The sequence below is a fragment of the Larus michahellis genome, chromosome 6 (assembly GCF_964199755.1).
Source record: "Larus michahellis chromosome 6, bLarMic1.1, whole genome shotgun sequence".
In the NCBI taxonomy this organism is placed as follows: Eukaryota; Metazoa; Chordata; class Aves; order Charadriiformes; family Laridae; genus Larus; species Larus michahellis.
The window spans coordinates 54,990,440-55,009,247 of NC_133901.1; the positions used below are offsets into that span (position 1 = coordinate 54,990,440).

The 18,808-nt window shown below is 43.5% G+C and overlaps 1 protein-coding gene and 1 long non-coding RNA gene across 2 annotated transcripts in view; one reads left to right on the plus strand and one right to left on the minus strand.

The window, feature by feature from the left end:
- LOC141744982 (uncharacterized) overlaps positions 1 to 18,808 on the plus strand; it is a 34,623-nt gene that overhangs the window by 5,012 nt on the left and 10,803 nt on the right. The gene's annotated exons all lie outside the window — the stretch shown is intronic.
- LOC141744980 (D(1) dopamine receptor-like) lies at positions 7,468 to 14,058 on the minus strand. Its single transcript, XM_074591958.1, has one exon. It carries the CDS (start codon positions 12,029 to 12,031, stop codon positions 10,667 to 10,669), a length of 1,365 nt encoding a protein of 454 aa, XP_074448059.1. The 5' UTR covers positions 12,032 to 14,058; the 3' UTR covers positions 7,468 to 10,666.

The window sequence follows — 18,808 nt, forward strand, 5'->3', positions numbered from 1 at the left end:
AAGAGTAGCTAAAGAGTAGAAAGGGAGGAAAAAGCTAAAATGATGCAGGAGACTGGCTATTAAAACCTTACCAGAGAATGTTTGTATCAGATGGTGTGAGAGAGCATTTTATTCCCAAAGCAGCAGGCGTAGCGTGAGGATGGCAGACGGCTGGTGATGTAAAACCTGGTGCTGCAGCATGAGCTCCCCATTCGCCACGTGTGGGAGGAAACGTGCTGTAGAGATCACCGAGAGAGGGCTGGGATTGCTTCTTGGTTTTCTTCTTTTTGTGAGATGAGAGGAAATTTCGCGTTCTGAAAATGGAAGTTGTGAGGGGTTTATTAACAAAATGTACTTGCAGAGGTCTTCCAAAGGGAAACAAAAATTATAATTACTTGACAACCAAGTCGTAAACAAAAACCAGCACTCTTTAAAATAGATTAAATGTCTTGTAGTTTGAGTAGAAAATTTCAAAACCATATATTGAAATACAAGTTTTAAAAAACAATGATGTTTTCTATAACAAAAAGTCCCATCTACCAGTTATAATTCCAGAAAACCTAAACGGCAAATGTATTAACCATAAAGCAAAACTACCTGGTAGGCTTAATTTTATTTAATAAAACATAATAGAAATAATATATTTTTTTCAAAGGAAAAATGTAACATGGATAATGCTTTCTGTATATAATCACAATAAAGTACCTCACCTGAGACTGGAGCAAGTTCAGACACCCAACTTGTTCAGACGCTCAGTTTATTCAGAGCTTAATTCTTTTACCAAACTCTTCACAAACTGAAGGCTGGATTTTGCTTTTCCGTGATGTGAGCTGATATGTAGACGATTACAAGAAAGAATAACTGTTAAGAGATAGTTACGAGAGATGTCACTTACCTAAAAGGTGGACGGGTTTCCCCCCCAAAAACCCAACTTAGTAACTGTATAGAATGGTGTGGTTAGTTTTGTTTATACTGCGGTTTTACCTAACGATCTGAGGTAGTGAGGAGAACGTTGGTGTATTAGATACTAGCAAATGATGAAGTTGGCCCTGCCCTATAAATGAAAGTGTTTTTTATGGGGCAGAAATACACAGGCTGTGCAAGCCCATGTGTACTCTCACAGCATATGAAAAAAAAAAATGTATTCTTTCTCTCAGTAATACAGAAATATTAGCGTCAATACTCAGTGGTATTAAACTATGTGAAAATTTTCCCCTGTGTTGCTGTTCTGCCTTCAAGGTTAGTTCTTTTTTTTTAGTGTCTGTAGATTTCCCTCATCTTCCGTCAGTGTTTTTCCCAGGGATGACTCTTTTGTCTGGATTGCAGGGGAGCGGGCATGATGTAGCAACACCTAGGGAGAAAAAAAATATACTTGGAAGCATATGACTTGAGGCATTGTTTGAACTCAGCTTGTGCCACCCCAAAATTACACATTTCAGCTTTATAAAGTAAGACATACTAAAAAACAACTGAAGCTCAACAAGACATTTAAAATTCAAATTTTTTGCCTGTCCAGCTTGCTTGTCTCTGAGACTTAGGCTTAAATTCACAGAGGGGATTATTCAGAAGCAAAATAAAATGTTGCTTCTATTAAAAAAAAAGGCATACTCAGATAAGCAGCTATCGCGCGTTATCTGGAAGCAAACGTGACGGTAGTAGTGAGCACAGTGACCTGTGCTTCAAATAAAATCAGTTTATTTGAATTGTCAGGTATCAGTGCAGCACAAAAGGCATTACGCTTTATCTCTGCTCCCTTGTCCCTGGGCTGCCCCCAGATGTGCTGAGATAGTGCCTCTGAGGGTCACCGTAGCAACTTTTTACCCCGCCTCAAGGAAATGGCTTCCACTACAAACATCTTTAAAGTTACTTTATGCTCCGTCAGTAGCACAAGCTGTCAGCAGTACAGTGAAAATCTAGCCCCTTTTTGAAAGAAGCCTGCCATAAGCTGTTGTGTCCCCAAAACACCCGCTTGTCCCCAGTAATAGTTGCTCTGTGCGTTATGCTTTCTTGTGCCTTGTACGCTCGCCTTTTGCGAAGTCATTTAGGCAGCTATCTTGAGAACTATCTTAATACCTGTTAGAATCTAACCTTAAAAGGTTCTTGAAATGCAGCAGTGGTGCAGAACTTTTACTGCAGCTCCAGCAATAAAAAATTGCCTTTGTTTTCAAAAAGAGTCTTCCTACGAGTCGAATGCTGTTAGGCTGGGTTAAAAGGTAGCCTAGGTGGCCGGACTGGCCCTGTGGGCAATACCAGTGGTCACCGCCAAAGTGCTAAGACAAAACAGGGGACCTCACAATATGCAGCTGGAAATGAAAAGTGGGAAAGTAAACAAAAGCAAAAGTGGTCACTATTACCTTCTAAAACCTGTTTGAAAGGAGAACATCACACCGGAAGAACATCTGCATAAATGTAAAAGCAAACGTGGCTTTTGCTGTTCATGCCACTTACCCAATGATTTGGTTTCTGAAGGATTCTCCTCTCCCAAGCTGCTTCGTGGCCATTGTGGAGAAGACAGCGGGATGGCACGGTCAGTCACACAGCAAAAGAAGGGGCAGTCACAGGGCCAGCACCCCAATTTCCCGCTCCACGCTGTTCCCTGAAGAGCCGCCGTAGCAGGAACAGACGGTGCCAGAAATAACGCAGCCATAATGCTGCCTGAAAGGACACCAGCAGAGTGCCTCGAGGATGTCGTCTTCATGTGGAACAGCCACTGTCCCCAGGTGCCAGCACCCTGGGAAAGGGACGGGCTTTTGAGAATATGGGCAAAGTCTTTCCTTTTTTTGAGATTTTCCGTTGACCATTGCTGCGGTTGTGAAAGGTCCTAACAGCAGGAGTGACTGTAGCAGAGGGCCTTCTGGGTTACGATGGTGCAGATGTTTTCTTTTAAGCTCTTGAAGAGCTTTAGACCAAAGGCTGCCAGCACACCAAGGAGGTATCAGCTACTGTAATTCATGGCTTGGGGGCACTGGTACTACAGGATAAGCATGCTTAGAGTGAAAATTCTGGTTATTAATTACCACTATCAATCAATTTATTGCCACAATGAAGTTTGTCAGCACTAACATTCTGCTATAGTACAAAACATAAGAGGCAAAACGTCTAATTACCAGTTTGCTGCCTTGAAACTCAGCTCTGTTATATACTTCCATTCCTCTGTTAACAAATGTGCATCAAGAACATTTGCCGTGCTGCTGCCTCTGATGACCATATTACTGATTTAGGCATTAGTAAACACTCCATGCTCTGTGTTATTTTATGCATTCATTTATTTAAACTACTCTGGAAAACTGATAGTTCTTATCACTTTGGGTTTCATCCATTTCCTGAAATCTAAATGGGACGTTAGACTTTTTGGACCGATCATCAAACAAAAGATCAAATCCAGCTCTGTGTAGACAGTAAAGATCATTACTTCTTGTCAGGTTTTTAGTATAATCTCTAACTGATTGAGCTTTGTTACCAACAGCAAAAAATGCAACTAGTTTAACTTCATAACTTTATCATGTTATCTCCTGTCTGTTGCTATCCTGCATCACTGGGTTTTTTTTTCCCCCCTTCCGCTAGTCAGGGTCTTGGGAGTTTTTCCTCTCATCCTAAAGCAGGTATCTTCACCTGCTCCGATAAATCCCTCTACACACATTGGACTGTTTGCTCTAGATCCCTATTGACTGCAATGGAAGCTGAGACAACTTGCTCACATGTAATTAGTTACCTTCCATGCAGAAGTCATCACAGGATTTGAGCCCATGAAATAGTGTATATAAGCTCCACGCAGCCACTTCAGATCTAAATACGAAGGGAGTAAAATGAACTGATGCATTCTCACTGAGGGTGGGTGCAAAGATGAATTTAATTAGTTTTAAAAATATATTAAAATGTTAAACTGCAGAAAACTCTATGAAAATGATCTTTAAAGAAAAAGGGGAACCTAGCAACGGTTTCTGCAAATTTTACAAATGGAAATGTCTTCTCACTACCTAAACTAAAATAAAACTGGCTCGAGATGAAATTCTGCTCCTCTGGTTGATGAAGATAAACCTACACTTTCCCCAGCATCTTCATTCACTTCATGCTATGCACATGTAAAGATCCTGCATACATGTCCACACTTTATTGCTGCCAGTGGTTCCCCTGCGAGGCGGTTTTCCTATCCTGTAACTAGTTAACTTAGCAAAATGTCAAATGCAGGCACAAGCCCCGGGTTTTCTAAAATGATTGTCTGATCAGACACAGGCAGGGACTGGTGAGGGTTAACAAGCCCAGGTCATAAGGATTATCATAAGGTGGTTTTTTTTCCTAAGCCAAATATGCTAGAAAAATTCATAACTCCAACAAGTCGTCTTCGTGCGCACCTTTGTGCCCGCCTTTGGTGTAAACGCGAATCGGTTCTTGAGCAGGAAATTGAGGAGTAGCCCATACCCGAGGGATGCGCCCTGCTGTATGTCCCTCTGCAGTAGGAAAGGGGAGAGGATTCAGGAAAGTGAGTTAAATTATAACAATGAGATAAATAAAGTTAAGAGTTATGTGGTGGGAGGCTGTAACCATGGTGATGAAGAGACTTAAGTACATCAGGGTGCAGGGGGACTGGACGGATAGTGCTTAACATCCAGAAAGGCACTTCAGCCCCCAGGTGAGGGGAAGAAAACAGTTTATGAAGAACAGAGAATTTTTCACACACGAATTTTTACTGACAAATATTCAACTGATTGAAATATACTTAATATGGTGTGCGTGGGTGCATCATCTGAAATCCAACACAAGAGGCATGATTTTGGCAAAGGCAAAACAACAGATGCTTATGGCAACCGAGTTTTGTAACAGAGTTCTCTTTTTGCTACCTAGGTCAGCTGTTTCTCACTGAAATTAAAGCTTTACTGAAATTTTAAAGCATCAGCTTAGTATCAGAGGGATACGAAAAAAATATATACGGTTGAACTATGACCTTTGCTTCCTTTACATTGATATTTCCACTGAATTCAGCATTTGTTAAAGTTACACCCAGCTATAAACTTGTGGATGAGATTTAATATTTTTACCTTTATCATAGTAACTATATGGGCTAGTTACTAAATCAACCTATTCAATTTATTTTCCATTTGCACATATATTTGGATGGACTTTCTAAGGACTGACATATTGTTATTTAGTCTGTATTCAACTTAGCAAAACAAATTACAACAATTTAACAAGAAAAAAAAAAAGGAGGGGGAGGGAAGACTAATTTTGGAAAAATATTACCTCCTCTGATGCCTTGGAAATATATTTTACAATATAAAAAGGCCAAAATAACTTTCACAGCCTTTTGTGAATTGCCCTTCCTGAAAACATCCAGGTGGAGGAATCCAAAAGCTTATATAAAGCTTATATAAATATAAAGCACATCCATATGACTGTACTGGTTTCCACCTGAGAAGTGGCTGCTTAGACTTTGGACAGTGGAACCATTTGTCATTTTGGTGGTGGTTTCCTTTAGATTTTCTCTTTTTCTGCTTTTCTTATTATTTAAAGATGGAGCAGCGGGATGTGGGAAGGAGGGGAAGAGTTAGAGCTGGAAACCCTTTCCCTCTGCAATATCCTCGTGTCTGCATGCATTGGTGAAGGAGAGAGAAGGTGGGGAACGTGGAAGACTTTCCTTGCAGATTGGATATATGGGTAGACTTCTAATCTGAGGGAAGGGGCAGAGTGGGAGGAAATCTAATTTTTTTAGGTTTTGCTCATTAGGATTTTGCTAATGGGGAATTTCTTTGAGAATGTCTTTCTCTGTTATTATGGTTTGAATTGTAGAATTGTCCCAAGGCTTTACATCTTCTCATGCTGAGTGGCATGTGCTTTTTGAGTCCCTTCTCTTTCCTGGAACCGATACGCCCAGAGGCAGTGCTGTAGCTATAACAAGCTTCTGAAAGTCAGCGGCGATCTCTGAAAGTCTGTGTGTAATGCAAAGTAAAGCCCTACATAAATAAGATGACAGGCAAAGAGATAAGCAATAAACAACAGAACACAAAAATGTAAGCACAACGTCAAGGATGTACGTGTGTTGTAGTTAATCTTTTAAAAGTATTGCTTGGAAAGCAAGAAGACACTTTGCATCGCTGCGGTGTTCAAGTACATCTTTGCTGTCCCACTGTTGCCTCCTGCTAGGAAGGCGCTGTGTGTAGCTGGCGGTGGTACATTTGGTCTTAGATTGTGGAAATGTCACCTGGTATCTCTGCTGGCACCTCTGGCACAGAGGGGTGTGGGAACCAGCCTGGGGCTTTGGTGAGGACGGAGTTCTTGTCCTCACCCTGCTGTGTCTCCAGCTCCAGAGAGCTCTGCCTTGAACCTCACATTTCCTTTTCTTTGAAGAATGCTGATTACTTTTTAACCCTGTTGTCTAAGAAGGCATGCACGTATGCATGGACGTATCTGTCTCTGTTTACCCCCATGACTAACTTTTAAACCAAATGAGCAATTTCAGAGAAATTGAACAGCAGGGAAAAGCTCTCAGCTAGATAAGCATCTCGGCAGCCACTCAAGGAGGCTACAGAGACATTGTCCCTATTTCTCGTGTGCAAGGTAATAGTGAGAAGGGCTGTCGTGTCAGCTCAGCTATGTAAGCTTTTAATTGACCACAAGAAGTTTGTATTCATTTCAGTTGTGTAGTAGAAAGAAATAAGTGCTCTCGGGAGGCGTAGCTGGTTGAGAACTTTGTAGACTGACAGAAGGAAAGGGAGTGGGAATCATATGCCTGAACAGAGAAGACGTTTGGTGTACATCGTAAAGCCCTACTTTGCTGAACTGGAATGTGTTTTGATTTGAATGTTTAGACATTGGCTAATAAGAGTGTTTAGATAAGGTATCTGTGAGGTTGGACCGTTTTGACACCAAGGCTATTTAAAAGCTATTTTTTAGGTCCTTGTGATGCTAATGGTATGTAAGTGTGGAACTAGTAAGCATGGAAGTGAACTGCTTTTAGTCTGTAAAATACCTTACATATATTGTGATGAATGCATACAGTAGTATGTAGATTTGATGGTCTGAGTTACTAGAAGTGTGGGGTTTTGTATAGCTGTAGATCTCCCTCAAACAATACCTTCATCATCTGTGATTCATTTTGTCCTGCCAAGCCAAGAAAGTTATGACCCAGAAATGGATAACAAAGTACCACCAAGGTTTTGCTTTGGAAGGTATTTCTTTTGGGTGACTGCAATGGTGTAGGTAGAAAATAATTTTGCCTCTTAATTTCTGTTGAAGTAAACCTTTGGCTTTTTGTAATAATTTCAATATATTTCATCAGACTTGAACCTAACAATGCTAATTGAATTTTGTGTAATCTAACGTAGCAACTTGTCCTGTCATTAGAAAAATGTCAATTAGAAATCACAGTTAATCACTAAAAAAATATCTTGGGAAAATAAATCTTGCTCACTTACTGTTCACAGGACTGCGTGGTCTGTAGTATGCTTAACATTCAGGAGCCTTCCCAGTGTAGGAAAATAAAAATACATACGGTATCAATATTTATGTGTTATTAAATCAGCAACAGCAGAAGATGTAGTCTGAAGGGCTATGCACTGTAGCTTTCATATGAAGTACCTTCAGTAATATGCCACTTAAAATGAGTATAAACAGTTTATAACACACAATTTCCGAAATTTATTGCAGCCTTGAACATTACACTGCACTTACTACAATGGACCTTACAGCTGTAAACTATCGTAACGTCTATCATCTGCACATCAGTAATGACTATTATCAATTAGGTACAAACAACTATTTCCGTCATCACTTACAAAGAGGAATTTTAAATTGTCCCTTTAAAATGCTTCAGTAAAGACCTTTTTTTTTTCTTCAGGTAAATATCGATTCATTTTCAGGTACAATCTGACCTATTAATGCACCTTATTTAAACTATAGGCACAAGCACTGATACAAATAGCTTTTTCCACTCTTAACACAAGTATGGTTTCATAAATCAAAGCTACCATGCATTTCGGCTTATTCTTAAGAGAAAATGTTATTCAAATATATTCATTGCTTAATTTCTGCCACCCACTCTGTCATACACTAAGTTTCCATCACTCTGTGTATTAAGTCCAGGCTACTTCCTGGGCAAGACATCTCCCATAGGCAGGGCAAACCTTGTGAGAAGGTAAATCTTTCCCTTCCGATATTATCACTAATAATGAGACTGTACACACACTTAAAAAAAAAAAAAAGCTCCTGTGCATAATAATTTCATGTGTGGCCTTGACTGCCAGAAGACTGCCTGCCCACGAGAAGGGAGATGTGTGTGGGCAGGGAGAGTTGACTCTCTGAGGGATGGAACCAGCTGAAGCTCTTGCAACAGAAACAGAAGTGGGAGGCAGCAAGGGCAGCAAGGGAGTCACGCTGCAGGATAGCGTCTTATCAGGTGTGCCTGTATCTCCCTGGCATGGGTTTTAGTGTGGAGGGGGTGAGACGAGAACTCTCTCGCAGCTCTAAGATATAATTTGAGGGTTTTGGAGAAGATAAAAGATGCTGACACTCTTACAATACGTGTTTCTGGTTTATGTAAGAAGGAAGAAATGTAGCAAGGAAAATCTCACAAGTTGATTGACCCTTTAGCATCTGATTACATATACAGTTCACTTATGATAACCTAGAAAATAATCAAAGGGAATCAAAACAAAACCCACAGATCTTGTATCTCTTTTAAGGAAATACGAGGTTTACTTGAGGGTTGCACTCCAGATGAGGCACTAGGCATGCGGAATCATAGCTGCTAAATGCTAAGAAAAACGAGTAATCACTAAGAGAAGGGAAATACGCCAATGGGATCCTAAAGTTCTTATCTGTATGCTTTTTTGCATTCAATAAAATAGCTAAGGATCATTGCATTAAAAAAAAAAATAAAATCAAACATCTTAAGCTCAGTGCTTAAGGAGTTGTGTTGTCATAGTGAAGCAGGACTAGAAAAGATCCCAAGACACCATTACACTGTGCCTCTGCCCCAAGACAGGATTAATGCTGCCAATGTCCTCTCTGACAGATGTTTAGCAATATCATCTTAAAGACTTTTACTGAGAGAGATGTCATAACCTCCCTAGGCAATCTGCTCCAGTGCTTAATTATCCTTATTCTGAGGAAGTCTTTCCAAAGTCTCACCTTGGTCTTTCTTACAGTTAAGCCCATTACGTCTTGTCCTGCCAGTCTTGGCCATGAAGAACAGATTACAGTCACACACGGCTATTCATGAAGGACACATTCCTGAAAAGAGCAGGATAGCAAAAGCAGTGTTTCTTACAAGAATTACTGTGGTGGAGGGAAATGCATATAGGGACTTAACTACACACGACCTAAATTCACAGGGAGCAGGATCACTGGGAGGAGAGTCTGGCTCTTCCAGCAGCTGGCTTTTCAGCATGGATCACTGTTCTGAAAGGTATCAGCTGTGCCATCTATAAGACCAAATGTCCAAGAAAACTCCTGCAGTGTACGCATTCTTGATGTCTCTTTCTGGACAGTTGCATCTTCATCGTCTTCCTTAGATGAATCAAGGTCAATCAACTCAATCAGAGGTGAAGGACGGAAAAATGGGGTAATGATGGTGGTTAGTGGAGCACAGTATTAAACGGTCAGCAGTAGAACTCCTAAGTGGTGGACAGTTGTGGTGCTGTTGTATTCCCTTATTGTCTGCTGAACCCTTTTACGCATACAGAAATGATTGTCAAGTTCCCCCAGAATTTTATCTCCTGCAAGCCTTCCCGCACCCATTTGCTCTGCATTTTGCTGCTGTTCATTCTACAAGTAGCGAAATGGGTTCAGAGAGATGACCTGGTGACTTTTTATTTTGTGGACCAGTTTGCTTTCTGGAAGGATCAGCTGCCTGAACTAGTAGGAGAAAGAAGGATTGCAGCTGCCTCAACCGATAGCAGCTCTTAACTCACTCTGGAGTTGGAGTGTTAGTTCTCAAACACCATCCAGCTGTAACTTCAGCCTAGTACAATCCTACATTTTCCAACATTTGAGGGTGAGGAAGATCCTAGCTCAGTATCATTAAGCCTGGATACCAAAGTTTGGCACCTGAACCTGTGTCTGGGGTCCGACATAAAAGCAACTTAATTTTCCAAGGTTTTGGGCAGTCTTTTGACTCAACATGAGATAGCGATGTTTTAACACAGCAATTTTTATTTAAGAGCCTAAACACAGATTCAGATGTGTAAATCCAGACAGGCAGCTTTGAAATAAACACAGAAATAAACACAAACCTTTAAGACCAGAACTATGCACAGGTATGATGTGAAAACATGAGAGGGGGAAAACATGGGTTTTAGCAATGAAGCTAAATCTAAGATTAATTTATATACATATTATTTATCTATTATAGAGTCTCAAACTATGAGTTGTTTTTATTTTGATCTAATTATCTCACTATTCTCAATAAATATCACAGGTTTGATTGAAGCTTGGGGGTGAACAAACGCATGGGAAATGTCTACTGACTGTGAAAGAGAGTAAGGGGCAAAGGTGGCCGTGGGAAGCAGTTAGTATGTGGTTGCTATATGCTTTTGGGGTGGACTTCATACACCCGTCACCCCTCTGGGGTAAGAGCAGCAGGTCCCCATCCCTCTGGGATGGGACTTTGTTTGCTGGGAGACAGGTGTATCCCATGTGCGGGCAGAGTGACCTTTCCCCGTGGGATGGCTGTGTGTGAGAACTGCGCAAGCACTTATCCCTCTGGAATGGGGTGATGGGGTCCCTCGCACCGACCAAGCCCCGTACAGGGGGTAATAGTTTCCAGGGAGAGCTCTGCCTCGCAATCAAATTGCAAAATGGCTGGTACCTGACGACTCTTGGGGCTGATGCCGGGGGAAGCCTGTGTCTGAGAAGCCACAGGCCTCTTCTCCATAGACATCTCCTCACTGCTGTCCTCGCCCTGAAGGCTTATGGCATGGGGTACGGGCTGCACCCAGGCAGTGATGGCAGGGGGGGGCACTGACGATGAGGCAGCTCCTTCCTTCTGGCAGGTGGTGTCATGGTGATAGGAAACCAGCTCATTGCTGAAGTTGACCCTCTCCACAGTGGATCTGGGTGTGCCACAGCAGAAGCACCGGCAGCCCAGCAGGTTGCTGAAAGCCCGCCTGAAGTCTGCGTTGAAAGCGTAGATCACTGGATTCACCGAAGAGTTGGCCCAGCCAAACCACACAAAGATGTTGAAGGTGGTTTGGCCAATGCAGGGTGACTGTCCTTCATGGTCACTCTCCTGGCAGAAAGGCAGCAGGCAGTTGAGCAGGAAGAAGGGCAGCCAGCAGCAAACGAAGACTCCCATTATGATAGAGAGGGTCTGCAGCACCTTGGTCTCCTTGCGCAGGGAACTCCGCAAAGAGGAGGTGGGCTCCTTGCCATGAGCTGGCCACTGCCCCCCTGCTCGCTCAAGGGTGGAGATGCGGCGGATCTGGGCCTGGGCAATTCGGTAGATCCTGGTATAGGTGATGATCATGATGGCCACAGGGATGTAGAAGCTGATAAGGGAGGAGGTGATGGCGTAGGTGCGGTTCAGGCTGACATCACAGCGGGGTGTCCCAGGCAGCCAGGAGCTTGGATATCTCACATCCTTGGCTTTGTGCCAGTGTAGCTGCACTGGGACAAAGGAGATGAGGATGGAGAGGGCCCAGGCCACAGCTATCATGGTGCAGGCAAGGCGTTGTGTCATCCTGCGCTCGTAGCGAAAGGGGCTGGCGATGGCCCAGTACCGGTCCAGGCTGATGATGCAGAGGTGGAGGATGGAAGCAGTGGAGCACATGATGTCGAAGGCCACCCAGGTGTCACAAAAGCGGCTGCCAAAGAGCCAGGAGCCACCGGCCACCTCAGTGACCGCTTTCCAGGGCATCACCAGGAGGGCCACGCAGAGGTCCGAGACGGCCAGCGACAGCACGAACCAGTTGGTGACCTTGGCGCGCAGGTGTCGGAAGCGCAGGACGGCCAGGCACACCAGCGCGTTGCCCACCAGCGTGCTCAGCACCAGGGCGCCCAGCAGGCACCCGGTGAGGGCCCGCAGGGCCCGCGGGCCGCCCCCCGCCACCGCGCTCCCCATCGGGGGCGCTCCCCGGGGCCCCCCCGGCCGCTCCCGCCGGCGGGACGCCCCCCGAGGGGGCGGCGGGACCGCTGGCAGCCGGCGCCGTCCGGGGCTGGGAGGGCGGCCGCCGGCGGGAGCATCTCTGTCCGCCGCCTGCCTCAGTTTCCCCCGCGGGTTGCCTCGGAGCTACTCACCGCGACGGCTGCTCGGGGCCGCCCTCGCCGCGGCTCCTCCCGGCCCGAGGAGGGGACCGGCCCGGGCGCGGAGCGGGGGAAGGCGGCGGGGGGAGAGCCGCGGTGCCCGCCCGGAGCGCTGGGGCGGCGGAGCAGCGGCTCGGACGGCCCCGCTGTGCCGCACGGCGGCGGCTGCCGCCCCGGTCCCCAGGCGCAGCGGAGGGGACAGCCCACCGCCGGACGGAGGGGGGATGAATGGCGTGGGAAGTCCCCGGGATCCAGCGACCCTCGTCAGTGGCCGGAGGGAGATTTCCCCGCAGCACAGCCCTGGGCAGAGCCCCGCGTCCGTCTGCCCTTCGGTGCCAGGGACGAGGATCGGGCGCTTCCCCAGTATCTCCTCCTTTTGGGGACAACGATCAAATTTCAGTTTTCTTAAAGCTCACGACAGCACCGCATCAGTTTCCACTGAGAAGGCTATCCAATCTGGGTATTAGAAGCTGTGGTTTCACCAAAACAGCATTTTGCTGTTTATTTTTTTCGTTTCGAATTGAAATCCTGTGTGAAGACACCAAAAGCATGGAAACCTAAGACGCCTCTGGTTTGGATTTGTTGCAGTTTGGCAGAAGGTGGTTCATGCGTTTCCTCAGACACAAGCGCCCGAAACCTGCCTCCGTATTTTTCAGCCTAAGGTGTTTTCTGATGTGTTTCAATAATTTTTCATTTGCTGTTATAATTATACCCGTGTTGTCATATAAACGTCTCGCATATATTTACAGCTTGCTTACAATAAAGTATCCTGATGCAAATAGGGCATAATCCTTTATTTTGGAAGGACTTATATGGTAATCCTGTCATGAGAAAAAAAGAGACTGGGATGTGAACAGAAAATATCAACTCGTGTAATTAATTAACATAGCAAACAGGTATTTATTTTTAGATGAGGTATTTTATATTTTCTTTTTGCCTCCTAATTAAAATGACTTCATCCACTAGTGCCAACACAAATAATTTTCAAGCCAGTAACTATCTGATTTCCATTGTACTGTTATGATAGTCTTGGTAATTAGAAGAGAGACTGGAAATTTTTTGAACAGCTAAGCTGTCAGTTTAGCCTGTAAAAATCAGCATATTTAAGATAAACTAGCTGGATTGTATCAGTTCATAACAGATTGTTAACATTTGGTCATGTTTTTTAAGATCCTAGTTGCTTTGTGCCTTGGAGACCACAGTCTTCATAACGCAGCCCACTGTGTTATTCCTACTGAAAATTGGAATGCGTTTCTTGTTAATGTGTTTGTCCGTAAGACATTCTAATAATTCAAACAGTTTAGCTAGAATCTTCTCTGGTAAAATGTATACTTTGTTAAACAGACTAGTAGCTGTTAAAACGACACAGGCTGTAATGTAAGAGCCAGCTCCACACCTTGTCTTATTTGGAAACATCTGTAGTTCCACGTACATGGATTTTGCCAATATCTGCAAACCACAGTAGGTCTCTGATTTTCATTCCAATACTAAGGACTACATTTGTAAAAACTTCTAAGAATTATCTACACACTTGCTAATTTTACTCAATACATTTATTTAACAGTCAGTAAAATGACCCTGAAGAACAGAATATATTTGTGAAGAATTGTAAATGGGACAGCAGATGGAATTAGGGCAATATAGCACTTGAAAAGGAAAGAGCAATGCTGGCGTATTCAGCAGTTAGTAGTGCTACAAGGCTCTGCAGCTGAAGGTAGCTAGCATTATCCTTATAAAAACAACTGGTTTCAGTGTCTCTGTGTGGCTCCAGTTTCCAGGATCTCATCATGCTCTACAAAGATCTCTAGCTCCTTTTTAGCATGTATTATAAAGGGAAGCGGATGTGATCACACTGGTTTGTGTGCGTGTTTTTATGCGAGTGCCCTACCTCAAAATTTTGAGGCTGTTGGCTGAAGTCAAATCTGACTAAGAGGTAGATGTCTAGAAAAATTAATTTCCTACAGTTGTAATTAAAGTAAGCATCTGGGTAGAAGTCAGAACCCCTACTAATGTCCTCACCAATAAGAAGAAGGTTGCAGTGCGGACTCAGCCCTTATTAAACATGAGAGAATCCACACAGAGCGAGACATGATGAATGGTCTTATCCTAAAGAAAACATGGACACATTCATCTTCCTAGACACCAGAGGATCCAAGTGCAAGATGCAAATGCTGAAGAAACTATACGGTGAGTCAGTGGCAAAGACAGGAATAGAAACATTGCCCTGCTCTGATTCCTGTATTGGGCACGGTGGAGTGAAGTGTAAGCTTATCGGAGAGGGAAGAGAGAGACACACAGGGGAAAACACAGTGCTGTGTGAAAATCAGTGTGTGCAGCAAGGTGAAAATGCTGAAAAATTTGATTTTAAGGCCTGTAGCTATTTCTTGAATTAATCTTACTTGGGATAGAATAGGAAGGGTCTAAGCAAAATCATGTAAAAGACATTAACGGACTGGATAAAACTGTCTCTTGTGACTCCAGAATATTTGCAAGCTCATTCCATCTGTGAAAAAGTAAACCTCCCCAGACAACATACGTAAATCATACTGCAATATATATAATGTCTCTATATTGTACATTTTTAAAATGCAGTCACTGTATTCAAAATCTCTCTGCCTCCAAGAAGAGAAAGAAGGAAGCCTGGTCAGGCACGCTTCAAATCATTTTCCTTCTCCCTTCCCTTTCCCTCTCCTTTTCTTACTTCGCCCTGTAAAACTGTTTCATCCTAGACTCAGTGCTCACATATTTATAGGACATATTATGATTAAGAGGAGATCTGATTCAGAACTTAAAATTAAGCCTTTAATGGTTTACTATGATTGCATTTGGAGCTGACGCTGCTGTCCAGGTCCCTACTGTGCTAGCTGGCCGGACAACTGAAGCAGGTTAAAACTCAGCGCTTCAACAGGCCATGAACATTTCAACCCAACCTCAAGGTGCCTCCTAGAAGGGCACCGCAGTTCTCATGTCCCGTGCTGTCACGCTGCCGTTGGCGGGGGAGAAGGAGCCTCCAGCAGGTTAATGACAGGGTCCACGCCGCGCCTGCAGCCTGCGTGCGGGCTGACGCCAAATCTCACTGCCCTGACCTGGTCTCGTACAGACAGCGACTGTAGATTTCAGCCACGTTTACCCGATCATTACTGCTCTGTCGAAAGAATGTAATACCGACAGTGGTTAATTAAACAGTTCATTTAATTTTGAGATCTTGTCCAAATGGAGGAGCGTTATTACAACAACTTCATGAAGAAGTACGATTTAATGGAATGTGATCACGCGGTGTAAGGACGTATCGAGGTACTAGTAAAATGATGCTCTGAATAAGTTGTCTGCCTTGCAGTCTGAAAAAACATGGGTAGTACATGAACTAGACTAAACTGGAGTTTGTGATTACCTTTACAGCTACTTTGGGGGACTAATCTTATATGTCTTGGAAGAAAATGTCATTGAAGGCAATGAAGTTACAGCTGAAACGAATAGGATTATCTGTCTTTCCATCTATCCATCTCTGTATAGCTAAAGAATCTGTCAAATTTTATACATATATGCATGTGTGTGTACACTTACCATCTTAGCTTTATATATTACATTCATGCTTTCAATGCCATGTGAGTTTTGTGAACTTGATCATCTACTGAGACTGCTGATCTATTTGTACAGTGAATCCAGCATTTACTGTTGGGAAAAAAAAATGACCTTTTTATTACAGAGATATGGATTAGCTGTATGATAGAACTGGAAGTCACTGAATAATTCATTGTTTCAGAAACTGTCTAGACAAGTTACAGAAAGAATAGCTCAATCAACAGCTAAATATCAAACGCATGTTTAGTCTGTTCAGGCTTAACAGAAATAACTTGAATTTGTGATGTCCGATACAGAGTCCATTGTAGCTCTTCACCTCATTTGAAGTTAATATAGTTCTTAAAGTGATTTCACTGGGAGTTGTTTAGTAAATCAGCTCTTGAGTTTGGAATACCCTTGAAGTTAAGTAAGGAAGACTACAAGTGATGCAATATCTAACTAAATTACTTTTCTGGGAAAAATGCTTGGCTTCTCTCTGCAGTACAATGGCCAGAGGTGTCAAATTCACTTTTTGGAAAGGTCCTCCAAGCATCACTTTATGATAGCTTATGGATACCGGTCTGTGACGATACTTTCACATGATCTAATTTGGAAGACAGTCCCTATACACAACTGGGATTTCCTGTGTCAGGGTGCTTGGAGAACAATAACTACAGGTAAATGGCTTTTCCACAACGCTTGCTGCTATCACAGCACAATGGGTACTCAGCAGTGAAGGTGCTACCTTCTCACCTATTTGGACCACTAAAGCGGCTGAACAGATTTCCTTGAGAGATAAAAAGAAGTTTCTTAATTTTTTTAGCAATCTTTCATGAAGGATAATGTTTAAGGAATTTTAAATGTCAAAGAATAATTGCCATCAGTTCCCCCTTGTTGCTATTTTGACAAAATCAAGACAGTATTTTATACCAGCTCAGCAAGAGATGATGTCTCTTTGCAGAAACTTTGCCAACTAGATACTCTCCTGCCATAATCACTAAGGTGTTTTATTATAGCATGGCTGACAAATTGACCGAATGCAGGGTCTCTGCGTTAGCTGTGCATCTGTTTTATGTAATCTAAACAGAGTGGGTTTATGTTCTTCTGCTGACTGGATCGTTCAGGCTTTGCCTAATTTGAGCTGTAGGTGTGTATCGCAGCATGCTCCAACATCCTCATCCGGACCGGGAACTTCATTAGAGCAGGTCCTGGCTCCTTCCTGCTGTTGTACCCCAGTTCCCTTCCCGTGGATGCCAGCGTGCCCAGGGAGCCACAGGGTTGGCACACATGAGTCTCTCACTGCGGCTGGGTCAGGACATGTCTGGGAAGTAAACGCAAGAATATCTGGACCTAAAAGTTCAGATATTTTTAGAGTTTTAAAATGTAGAGATTATGGACGTTAGGGGTCTGATACTGGCTTCTAGCAGATATCGAGGCATTTGGTTGAGAGTCTACCAAGCTATCCTTTTCCATACAGTCTCTTGAGTAAATCCCTGTTGGGAATGCCTGGAGATGGCCCTGTAGAGTTATAATTTAAATACAGGTGCACTATTTTGACCCTCCAGGTCTCACACAAAAGCTGCGTGGTTTTGCTAACAGCCCAAACACTTCATCTATAAGTGCTTTCAGAGTTCTTGGGTATGCCACCTGGACACGAGGACTCTAGCGCTTTTAAAATGACAGCATTGCTCAGATTTACCTTACAGCTACTCTTCAGTCTGAGAGAGTGCTTTTTTTTTCGCTACTAGTAAAGATTAGATCACAGAATCTTAGTGGTTGGAAGGGACCTCTGAGATCATCGAGTCCAACTGCAAAAAAAAAAAAAAAAAAAAAAAAAAGCGCCCACCAACTAAACTCCACACCCACAACCCCACACACAACACCCCACCACAAACAATAATCTTGGGCACTAGAGCATGCCCTGAAGAGCCATGTCTACACATTTCTTAAATACCTCCAGGGAGTAGCTGTCTTCCCACCATTTAATCTTTTCTGTTAGCGATAAATGCACATAAAGGAATGTAACATTTCTAGACGCTTTCCTTCAAAAAGTCAAACAAATGAGTTCAGTATTGTGCAAGAAAAAAGTGAATACTTATTACTAAATAGAAAAATAATGCTCATATTTCACCACAGCTAATGCTAAAAGGAGTCTTCATCCTTTATTTTAGTCTGCTGGGTAAGGCTTAGTTTAAAGGCAAAATCCATCTTTCGGGCATCCTGCGTTGCCTGTTTTCGATAGGTCACCTTTGGTGATGGCACTTTTCTGATCAGCTTCAGTAATTCAGCCCATTCTCCAGGGAATTTCTGTGTTGATATCACACTGTTAAGCTCACCATAGTGTTTTCTGTTATCCAGATATCATTCCTTCCAGCATTCTTCAGAACGAGCATAAGTGAGTCTCTTGTTTTTTTCCCCGCTTGGTGTTCTCAGTGGCCCGGCTTTTACCAGCTCCCTCTGCTCATCCCTCCGAAGCACAGTTCTAGCCAGCTGCTGCCACCAAAGATGCTCAGGTCAGAGAACGGGGCTGGCAATTTCTCACCCCTGGCCCCACGCCTCGGACCTTCCCGGGAGGGGGCCACCGACCGAACACTGCTGTTTTTCATTCGGCACCTTCAAAGGCGAACACCTTTGAGCGGGTGCCCTTTCCAATTCGGGCAGGGATGAAACGCCCAGTGCGACATTTAGGTGCAGTCCAAAATCCAGAAGGTAAAAGCAGAAGCTTTAATGGCCAGGCAGCCCTGGGACAGTGCTTCTTGCTGCTCTCATCTTGAGCACCATTCGCGGGCAGCCCGTACTGCAAGGCAAAGCAGCACACGAGGCTGATAGGAGCAAAGTTCGGGTTGAGTTGGCTCCTGACGCAGCCCATAATTTAGGAGGCAGAAAGATGGTTTTAATGAAAGCTTTGTCCTCTTGCACGTGAGCTGTATTGTGGAGTTGCACAGCGTAAAAACCAGCACTTTCTCTATTGAACAAAGCAACGTGTCCTGCTACTTAGGTATATTATGACAGTGGCTGCCTTTTTCCAGAGAGG